Below are 11,143 nucleotides of genomic sequence, written 5' to 3'. Positions count from 1 at the left end.
ACCATCTTCAGCTATAAAGATCCAGAGTTTTCTTGGTTTTGCGGGCTACTACCATCCATTTGTTTAGGGATTCTCATCCATTGTAGAACCTATGACTAAGATGACCCAGAAGGGTGCTCCGTTCAGGTGGACGGAAGAGTGTGAGGAGAGCTTTGAAGCTCAGGACAGCTTTGACTACAACCCCAATATTAGAGCTGCTTAAGGATTATGATATCATTATTTTGTACTACCCGGGGAAGGCCAATGTTATGGCTGATACTTTGAGCCACTGAGTAGAGAGTTTGGGGAGTTTAGCTTATCTACCAGCAGCGAAGAGGCCCACGACGTTGGATGTTCAAGCCTTAGCCAACCAGTTTGTGAGATTGGATATTTTTGAGCCTAGTCGAGTATTGGCTTGTGTGGTCTCTCGGTGTTCTCTTTATGATCGTATCATGGAGCATCAGTATGATGACCCTCATCTTCTTTTCCTTAGGGAGACGGTCTAGCATGGCGATGCTAAGTAAATCATTATTGGGATGATGGTACATTGAGGATGCAGGGCAGGGTATGTGTGCCTAATGTTGATGGTTTGCATGAGTTAATACTTCATGAGGCTCACTGATCGCGACACTCTATTCATCGGGTGCTGCAAAGATGTATCAGGACTTGAGGAAGCACTATTGGTGGCGTAGGATGAAGATGGACATAGTGGAGTATGTTCCTCGGTGCCTAAATTTCCAGCTGGTGAAGCATGAGCATCAACGACCCGGTGGGTTGCTTTAGAGGTTAGAGATTCCGGAGTGGAAATGGGAGTGAATCACTATGGATTTCGTAATTGGAATCCCATCGACTCAGCGAATGTTTGATGCAGTTTGGGTGATTGTGGACAGACTAACCAAGTCAACTCATTTAATTCCTGTGATGACTACTTATTCTTCCGAGCAGCTGGATCGAATTTATATCCGAGAGATTGTCAGACTTCATGGTGTGCCGGTATCTATCATCTTTGACTGTGGTACATAGTTAAAATCACGGTTCTGGAGAGCCGTACAATAGGAGTTGGGTACTCGGGTGGAGTTGAGCATAGCATTTCACCCTCAGACTGATGGGCTGTCCGAGCGCACTATTCAGATTCTTGAGGATATGCGCCGTGCATGTGTGATGGAGTTTGGAGGTTCTTGGGATCATTTTTTGCCAATTGCGGAGTTTGCCTAAAACAACAGCTATCAGTCCAGCATTCGGATGGCGCTGTATAAGGCTCTATATGGTAGGCGTTATCGGTGCCCAATAGGTTGGTTCGAGAAGGGCGAGGCTAGATTACTGGGAACAGACTTGGTTCAGAATGCCTTGGAAAAGGTTAAGGTGATTCAGGATAGACTTCGCACAACCCAGTCTAGACAGAAGAGTTATGCAGACTGGAAGGTTCGTGATGTGGCATTCATGGTTGGGAGCGGGTTTTGCTCCGGGTTTCGCCTATGAAAGGCATTATGAGGTTGGAAAGAAGGGCAAGTTGAGCCCATGGTTTATTGATCTTTTTGAGGTGTTGTATCACGTTGGGGAGGTTGCTTATGAGCTTACCTTGCCTCCCAGTTTAGCAGGAGTTCATCCGCTATTCCATGTTTCTATGCTTCGGAAGTATTACAGTGATCCGTCTGAAGTGTTGGATTTAAGTTCTGTCCAGTTGGACAAGGATCTATCTTATGTTGAGGAGCCAATGGCTATTTTGGACAGGTAGGTTCGAAAGCTGAGGTCAAAGAACATTGCATCAATTAAGGTTTAATGGCAAGGTCATCAGGTTGAGGAGGCAACTTGGGAGTCCGAGTCAGACATACAGAGTAAATATCCCTGCCTTTTTACTAGCCTAAGTACTTTTCTATTTTCGTTCGAGGATGAACAGTTGTTTCAGAGGTGGAGAATGTGATGACCCGATAAGTCATCTTATGAATTAAAACTAAATTCTATGTTCCAAGGCCTTAAAAAACTCATTTTTATTCCTCCTCGATTTTCGTGCATAGACCGGGCGTGTTTCCAGAAATTTTTTGTGTTGAACGTTGATAAAAATAGGGAGTTTTGCTTAAAAACTTCATTTGAGTTGACTTCGGTCAACATTTTTGGTAAACGGATCCAGATTCCTATTTTGACAGTCCCGGTGGGTCCGTATCAAAATATGGGACTTGAGTGTATGCCCAGAATCGGAATTGGAGGTCCTTAGCTCGAGTTATGAATTTTTGTTAAAAATTGGGAGTCTGAATTGGTTTTTATGAAATTTTAAGTGTTTGATCTTGTTGGTATTAGGTCTTATTTTTGTTCCGAAGCCTGGTACAGGTTCAATATAATATTTAAGACTTGTCTGTGAAATTTGATGAAAAACGGAATTGGTTTGACATGATTTGGACATCCGTTTGAGAAAATAGAAATTTCAAAGTGTTCTTGAGAATTTCATTCGATTTGGTGCTAAATTCGTAGTTCTAGGTGTTATTTTTGCGATTTGATTGCGCAAGCAAGTTTGTATGATCTTTTAAGACTTGTGTGCATGTTTGGTTTGGAGCCCCGAAGGCTCGGGTGAGTTTCAAATGGGCTTCGGAGTTATTTGAACTTGGAAAAATTTGTTGGTGTAACTATCTCGCATTTACGAGATCAGGCATCGTAATCGCGACCTTTGAGGCATCCGCATTAGCGAGCTAATTCTCACATTTGAGAGGAGAAGTTGGGCTAGCAGTGTTCACACTTGTGATTTTTCATTCGCATTTGCAAAGGGAGATTGGGAATGGCAGGGATCACAATTGTGATCAATTGGTCGCAATTGCGGAGGTCAGGCTCGCATTTGCGAGTGATGCTTTAAACGTCAATACCACACAAGAGGGGGGGGGGGTGATTTGTGTGGTACCCAATTTTTACTTAACTTAACTATGGAAGGACCTGGTCCTTCTAGGTGTTCCAACTACTACTGTTTGCGGAATAAAAATACAGAAAATAAAAAACACAAAGATTTTTACGTGGAAAACACCTGGCTTAAAAAGTGAAAAAAACACGACCTACTACTCAGTAGGATTTTCCAAAACCTCCACTAAAATCGCTGAGCCAAAACAACATTTACAAAAAACACTTTGTAAACCTAAGGATTAACTCTAATCATGTTGTGGCACACAGCTTCAACTGTTGCAACAACTTCAAGTTAACTCTAACCTTTGGTAAAGGAAATTGAGTGGTTAATGGGGGTGAAGCCTTTCTTTTCTTGGAAGGCTTAGGAACACTGGGGGCTTTTGCTGTGGGAGTTCTGCGTTTCTTTGGGTCATGGCTTGCCCCAACCTTTCTTAGCAGGTTTGCTAGGGTCTCTTCAGTAGATGAACCATGTTCATCTCTCTGTGTGCTTAAATTAACCAACCCCTCAGCAGCTTCCCAGAACCACTTCCCCCTGACTTCTTGCCACTCTCTTATACCCTTTCTTGTGCAACCCCACAGATAACATGCACTAGTCCTATCCCATTTCCCCTCTCTTCACCACATGCACCCTCTCTCTCTTTTTCTTTTTCAAAATTCTTTTTACCTCCACTCCTTCTTGACCCTGGCAGTTCTACATCCTTAACAGACCTAACTAGAACAAACCTAGTTTCTAGATTTTCAGACACAAGAGAAATTACCTTAGAAGGAGATTCTTGAGTCTTTTCAGAGTCAGAAGACTCAGGTCCTTCACCCTCAGTAGCGGATTGATATGATTCAGAATAAGAGCTAGAGTCAGAGTTTTGGTCCTAGCTTGCCTTCAGCTTCTCATTTAATTTTTTCCTCAGAACCCCAGATGCAACTGTCTTTCGAGCAAACATTTTCACCCTTTTCAATCTGGTTTTTGGAGATGTACTGGGTGGAGGAGGTGTGGATGAATTTGAGAGAGTTGGTGGTGGATGAGTTCCAGGATTGTCTTGTGGGTTGGTCATGAATGTTGGTTTCTTGAGAAAATTTGTGAATTAGAATTTTGTAGAAGAGGGCAAGTGAAAGTGAAGAAGAAATTTTGACGGTTTGGAATTATGATGATGGCAGAAGAAATGATGTGTATTTAAACAGAAATACACATTTAATAGGTAACATCAGCTTTTGGCGGTGGTCAATTAGAGGTCTAATCAACCTGAAATTCCAGGGTTTGAATGATCGATATATCTTCCCTAGATTTTAGGCAATTTTTCGGTTTAAAATTCTATGCAGACGGAATTGGTTCAAAGCTAACGGATAGGATTTTCTAAGAATTTAACAATTATAGGACTTATGCTCATGAATTAAATATTTATATTTTTTATTGTGCAGCGTATAGAAAACATACCTCAGCTTTCAGATGAACCCATACTGATGAACCACGTTCTTCATTTAGAATTCTCTTGAACATGCCTCAAATTACCATAATAGAATATTTTTTGTAAGAGATCAGTTAGTCATATTAACACATGTCATAGGAGTATACTAATTAAAGTATGAAGCTGGGTAAGAATTAAACTAGATATTTACATAAGTTCAGAGTTCCTAGCCAAAACAAATTCAAATTTTTTTTTCATGTGCATTTTGAGCTGGACCTATTAAGTGATCTTAATCATCCCTAATTCCAACCTGTTCCTCTCAAAGTTTTCTCTACTTAGTGCTTTAGTGATGATATCAGTAATTTGTTTATCAGTAGTACAAAATTCTATAGATATTAATCCTTTCTCATAGTTATCTCTTAAGAAGTGGTGCCTAACATCGATGTGCTTAGTCCTCTTATGATGAACATGGTTCTTTGTCATACTTATAGAACTAGTGTTATAACATAATATAGGAATGAAACCAACTTCAATGCCAAAATCTACCAGCTGCTGTTTGATCCATAGCAATTGAGCACAACAAGAGGCAACAACGACATATTCAACCTCAGCAGTGGATAAGGCTACTGAATTTTGCTTTTTAGTGGCCCATGATACAAGACATGAACCAAAAAAGTGAGCCATACCTGAGTTGCTTTTCCTATCCACAAGGAAACCTGCATAATCAACATCAGCATATCCTACTAGATTGAAGTTACTACCTTTAAGATACCAAAGGCACATATCAGTAGTGCCTTTCAAATATCTCAGTATCCTCTTGACAGAAGTCAAGTGAGACTCTTTTGGATTAGCCAGAAAGAGAGCACAAAGTTCTACACTAAAAACTATGTCAGGTCTGGTGGCAGTAAAATACAAGAGTGAGCCAATCAAACCCCTGTACAACTTCTGATCAACTGATGAACCAGGTTCATCTATGTCTAATTTAGTGGCAGTTGCAATAGGGGTGTCTATTTCCTTTGATTCATCCATTTTAAACTTTTTTATAAGCTCTTTTGCATATTTCTGTTGATGGATCATGGTTCCATTTGGGCTTTGTTTGATCTGTAAGCCTAAAAAAAAGTAAAGCTTACCCATCATACTCATTTCAAACTCACTCCCCATTGATTTGACAAAGTCCTTACTTAGTTTATCAGTTGTGGTCCCAAAGATTATGTCATCAACATATAACCACAAGAAGATCCTTACCTTTTTCCCTCAAGAATAGAGTACTGTCAATTTTACCTCTTTTGTAGCCATGTTCAAGCAGGAATTTGGACAATCGTTCATACCATGCTCCATGAGCCTACTTGAGTCCATAGAGAGCCTTGTCAAATTCAGGAAGGCTACCTCAAGAATAGGTAGCCATTCAGGAAGGCACTTTTGACATCCATCTGATGAAGAGTGAATTCCATGTGTGCTGCAATGGCTATGAGGAGTCTTATTACCTCTAGTCTTGCAATTGGAGCAAAAGTCTCATCATAATCTATACCCTCCTCTTGGTTGTAACCTTGGACCACAAGTTTTGCCTTGTTTCTTGTAATTGTTCCATCTTCATAAAGTTTGTTTCTGAAGACCCATTTTGTGCCAATAACTAATCTGTCCTTGGGTCTTAGAACTAGATGCCAAACTTGACTTCTCTCAAACTGATTGAGTTCATCTTGCATTGCATTCACCCAATCTGTATCCTGCAAAGCCTCAACAACATTTTTAGGTTCAATAAGAGATAAGAAAGCATCAAAAGCACACAGATTCTTTAATTGTGATCTAGTTTTGACTCCAGAGATTGGATCAGCAATTATGTTCTCAATAGGATGTGAACTTTGATACTTGTGAGGTTTCACAACCAACTGATTTCTGCTAGATGTTTCTCCCATGTTCTATTGCTGAGGAAAGGGGTCATGAACAAGTTCCTTTAGGGGATTGGTTTCAATTCTCTCTTTGATCAGTTCCCCCTATCAGGTTGCCCTGGATGGATCAACTTGTTCCATCACTTGTTCCTTCTTTTGGTGCCACTCCAACTTGTGCTGAGACTTCAGTTAAATCCTTCACCAGCCCAATGGCTTCATCTTCATATTCCTGTCTCTCATAAAGAATGTTAGTTTTATCAAACACTACATGCACACTTTCTTCTACACACAAAGTTCTTTTATTGAACACTTTATATGCTTTGCTATGTGAAGAATATCCTAAGAATACTCCCTCATCACTTCTGGGATCAAACTTACCTAGGGAGTCATTTCCATTATTGTGCACAAATCACTTGCATCCAAATGCCCTAAGATGGGATAGATTTGGTTTTCTCCCTTTGAGTAACTCATAGGTAGTCTTTTCTATACGAGGTCTAGTCATGCATCTATTGATAATATAACAAGCAGTGTTTACAGCCTCTGCCAGAAGCTGTGGGCCAGTTTACTAGAAAGAAGCATAGTCCTAGCCATGTCTTCAAGAGTCCTATTCTTTCTTTCAACTACTCCATTTTGTTGAGGAGTCCTAGGGGTAGAGAAGTTATGATCTACACCATGCTTATCACAAAATTCATCAAAATTAGCATTTTCAAATTCAGTTCCATGATCAGACCTAATGGATGCAAGTCGATTACCTAGTTGTTTTCGAGTCTTTCTAACAAAAGCAGTAAACATGTCAAATGCTTCATCTTTAGACGTTAAGAATAGTACCCACGTAAATCTAGAATAATCATCAACAAGTACCATCACATATTTCTTACCACCTCTGCTCAATGTTCTCATTGGAGCACAGAGATCCATATGAACCAGTTCCAATGTCTTGGTTGTGCTTAACATTTTCTTACTTTTAAAGGATGATCTTACCTTCTTCCCCTTTGCACATGCGTCACAAACTTTGTCTTCCTTGAACTTGATGTTAGGTAGCCCTATCACCAAGTTCTTGGTGACTAAATTGTTGAGTTGATTCAGACTAGCATGACCAAGTCTTTTGTGCCATAGGAGGGGATCATTATCCAACACACTTAAGCAAGTGTGTTCATTTTCTGAAAGAGTAGACAAATCTACAATGTAAATATTGTTAACTCTTTTTCCCTGCAAAATAATCTTGTTAGTGGTAAGATTAATCACAAAGTATTTTATAGAGGTGAATGATACAAGGTTACCTCTGTCACACAATTGTGACACACTGGTTAGGCTATATTTCCAGCCATCTATCAAGTAGACATTCTCAATGGAGTGTGAGTCTGTATCACCTACCTTTAAAACCCCAATAATCTCACCTTTCTTCCCATTTCCAAAGGAGACATTACCTCCTTTTAAATCCTCTAGTGAAAAGAACTGGTTCTTACTTCCAGTCATATGTTTTTAGCAGCCACTATACATGTACCATATTTGGCTGCTTCCCTTCACTTGGACTTGCAAAAAGAAATCAAGGGTTAGTCTTAGGAACCTAAACTAGTTTGGGTCCTTTCCTATAGGCAAAAGGGTAAATCAAATTCCTTTTAGCCCACCCAGGCAGCCTATTTTTCTCTTGAACAAAAGCTTTGTTCTTTTGACTAGCCTTTTCTTTTGCATTACATTCATTTTTGTAATGGACAGTCTTGCCACAGTGTGTGCAAATTTTGTTCTCAGGAAGAGTGAGGTACTTGCTTTTAGGGTCCCATTTAGGTGCTTGAGTACCATAGCCAAGTCCTCTTTTGTTGCTACTGTGATGTTCTTGTAGCCAGGAGAGTGCATCAGAAGCCTTATTCATTTGCAAGTTTTGTCTAGTTCATGCTTTACCTTTCCTAGGTCTTCTTTTAAGACTCTTATCTGCTCATCCTTCCTGTACAACTCATCCTTCATTTTTCCTAAGTTTTCTTCTAGGGTGAGATGTGTGTGATCAACTTTCTTCTTACCTATTCCTAGTTTCATTTTTTAGTTCTTAGACCTAAGTTCTAATACACTGGTTTCAAGTTCAAGAACCCGGTTTTTCAACTCAACATTTTTATTGTCACTCTCATTAGCCCTAGATTCTAGATTTTTGCACTTGGCTTTTCAGATCACACACTCTCTAGACAAATCTTCCTTCTCATTGTTAATTAGCTCAGACTCATCAATGGAGTCCAACAATAGCTCAGACAACCTTTATTTATATAGGAATTTAATCTTGTCTTTGAGATGAAGGACACTTACCTCTTGTTCATCATCTGATTCTCCGATGGTCATAAGTGCTTGTTCATCTCCAGTTTCATCTTATGAGTCCTCATCTTATGTTTCTCCCCAAGCAGCAACCATAGCCTTTGTTGATCCTTTGTTCCTTTTGGGTTGAACCTGTTCCTTCGTTCAGCCCTTTCCTTCTTCCATTCAATTTCTTTTTTAGGACAGTTCTTGATCTTGCGATCAGTCTTACCATATTTGTAGCAACCCCCGTTGGTCTATTTCTCATGAGCCCTTGGTTTGTTGAAGGTTGTACCTCTTGAAGAACCCTTTCCTCTAATTAGATACTTTTTGAAATCTCTTGTGATCATGGCCATTTCATCATCCTCTAGATTTGCACCTTCAACTATTCTGAGAGCCAGCCTTCTTTCCTTCTTGGGTGCATCCATTTTCATGGTTTTCCTTCTCAGTTCGTAGGCAGCGAGGTTTCCAATCAGTTCATCCAGCTTGAGAGTAGCAATGTTCTTTAATTCCTAAATAGTATGATTTTGCTTTCCCAAGTCACTGGTAGGACTCTTGTCAAGATTTTCTCAACCTTGTCTTCTTCAAGGATAATTCTCCCAAGAGATTTAAGTTCATTTGTTAGTGTTATGAACCTTGTGTACATCTCCTAGAGATTCTCCTTCCTTCATAGTGAAATTCTCGTATTGAGAATATAGTAGTGTTCCTCTTGATCTCTTTACTTGAGGAGTTCCTTCATGAGCCACTTGTAAAGTGTCTCATATTTCCTTGGCAGTGGTACAACTTTGAATCCTGCTATACTCGTCTGGACCCAGTCCACACACAAGCCATTTCTTGGTCTTGGCATTCTTCTCCCATTTCTTCAAGTCTTCAGCAGTGCAGTCAGCTCTTGTCTTTGGCACATCCACTCCTTCAGCATTCTTCTTTGTAATTTCCAGGGGACAATCAATGACTATGTCCCAGAGTTCATAGTCTTCTCTTATGATATGATCTCTCATACTGTTCTTCAACCAAGAATAGTACTGACCATTAAAGAGTGGAAGCCTAGCAGTGGATTGCCCTTCCCAGTTTCCAGGTGGTGCACTCATTTTGATCTTTTCCTAATGTGTTAGCCTCTTCAATGATAACCCGCTCTAATACCAATTGATGTTTTAAACGCCAATACCACACAAGAGGGGGGGGGGTGATTTGTGTGGTACCCAATTTTCGCTTAACTTAACTATGGAAGGACCTGGTCCTTCTAGGTGTTCCAACTACTACTGTTTGCGGAATAAAAATACAGAAAATAAAGAACACAGAGACCTTTACGTGGAAAACACTTGGCTCAAAAGGTTAAATAACCATGACCTACTACTCAGTAGGATTTTCCAAAACTTCCACTAAAATCACTGAGCCAAAACAACATTTAGAAAAACACTTTGTAAACCTAAGGATTAACTCTAATCCCGTTGTGGCACACAACTTCAACTGTTGCGACAACTTCAAGTTAACTCTAACTTGAACACTCTAGATACCTAATACAATTGCTTCTATGAAAGCTGAAAGGTACAATGTTAAATCTCCTACTACAATTGAACTAGAATAAAAGATAGACATAATGGAATTGGTTCTTCTATCTCATTCATGTAGCTTCAGGATTGCACACTCAAATCACATATAAATTGCATGCAAAATCGCCTTGCTCTTTCTCTCTCAATTTAAGTTTAACTTCTGCTTATGTGCATTACCTGTAAAAGAGAACAACACTTACATTTAATAGGTTAGTAAGCAGAGTTTAAGTGGGATTCAATTGCTACTCTTTTATCGTAGAAGAGTTCATGATGATCTCAAACTCTAACACTATCTTCATCCCAAACTGTGTTCTCTTCATGTAAGGAGTCTTTCTCTCCTTATCCAATATGCAACCTTTTCGATCAGAGCAGGAGATATTGCAGCTTGATCCGTTAGACTTATCTCCTTCACGTGCATCTCACATGTACAAGTTGATCATGACTGTGCTTCACATGATGGACCTGGTCCATGTTTGAGTTCTGTTGTCAATCTTCAAAACTTCACCTGTTCTTGGGCCAACAACGAAACTTTCTTCGCATTTGTGATGAAAGCAGGAATGGGGAGACCTTCGTATTTGTGATAGGTTCTTCGCATTTGCGGGGCTCGCATTTGCGAACTCCATGTCGCAAATGCGATACCTGCAACTGATCAAAATGACTTTGAATGGGAATTTTCATTCATTCTTCAAATTTTCAAAATATAAAACACAAGAGGCAATTTTCCAAAGATTTCTTCTTTCCCAAATCATAGGTAAGTGATTCTTAAGTAGTTTCTTTCAATCTTTCACTTTATCTTTATAAGATTTTAACCTAGAATCTAAGGTTTTCATGGTGGAATTGTGGAATTTTAGGTAGAAATTCGGGATTTCGAATTTTTGGGATTTAGACCTCTAATTGAGGTTGGACTCTAAAACCAATTGTATATCCGGACTCGGGGGTGAATGGGTAGTCAGGTTTTGGTCCGAATTTCGGGTTTGGACCAAGCGGGCCCCGGTATTGACTTTTGTTGACATTTCAATAATGACCTAAATTGAGTCCTTCGTTATCGTGGGTGATTCCTAAGGCTTATTTTGAAACGTTGGGTTGCTAATTTGCTAGATATTGTTGGTTCGGAGGCGTTTTTGAAAGGCAAAGCTGTGATTGAGTTTTGAGTGGCCTTTGGTTCGAG

The 11,143-nt window shown here is 39.7% G+C and overlaps 1 protein-coding gene across 1 annotated transcript; it reads left to right on the top strand.

The window, feature by feature from the left end:
- The first annotated feature begins 1,221 nt into the window (after window positions 1–1,221).
- On the top strand, window positions 1,222–3,882 carry LOC138882987 (uncharacterized). Its single transcript, XM_070163639.1, has 3 exons — window positions 1,222–1,401; window positions 1,520–1,710; window positions 3,768–3,882. Exons 1-3 carry the CDS (start codon window positions 1,222–1,224, stop codon window positions 3,880–3,882), a joined length of 486 nt encoding a protein of 161 aa, XP_070019740.1.
- The last annotated feature ends 7,261 nt before the right edge of the window (window positions 3,883–11,143 follow it).

The sequence above is a fragment of the Nicotiana sylvestris genome, chromosome 12 (assembly GCF_000393655.2).
Source record: "Nicotiana sylvestris chromosome 12, ASM39365v2, whole genome shotgun sequence".
Lineage (NCBI taxonomy): Eukaryota > Viridiplantae > Streptophyta > Magnoliopsida > Solanales > Solanaceae > Nicotiana > Nicotiana sylvestris.
This window is presented reverse-complemented; position numbering and strand designations above follow the sequence as displayed.

What these genes read in the sequence shown, in the direction of transcription:
- LOC138882987 (XM_070163639.1), top strand. Translation starts at nt 1,222, where the DNA reads ATGGCGCTGTATAAGGCTCTATATGGTAGGCGTTATCGGTGCCCAATA. An exon ending in AGAGTTATGCAGACTGGAAG is followed by an intron (nt 1,402 to 1,519) that starts GTTCGTGATGTG and finishes GATCTTTTTGAG; the next exon opens with GTGTTGTATCACGTTGGGGA. An exon ending in CCAATGGCTATTTTGGACAG is followed by an intron (nt 1,711 to 3,767) that starts GTAGGTTCGAAA and finishes TTTTTTCCTCAG; the next exon opens with AACCCCAGATGCAACTGTCT.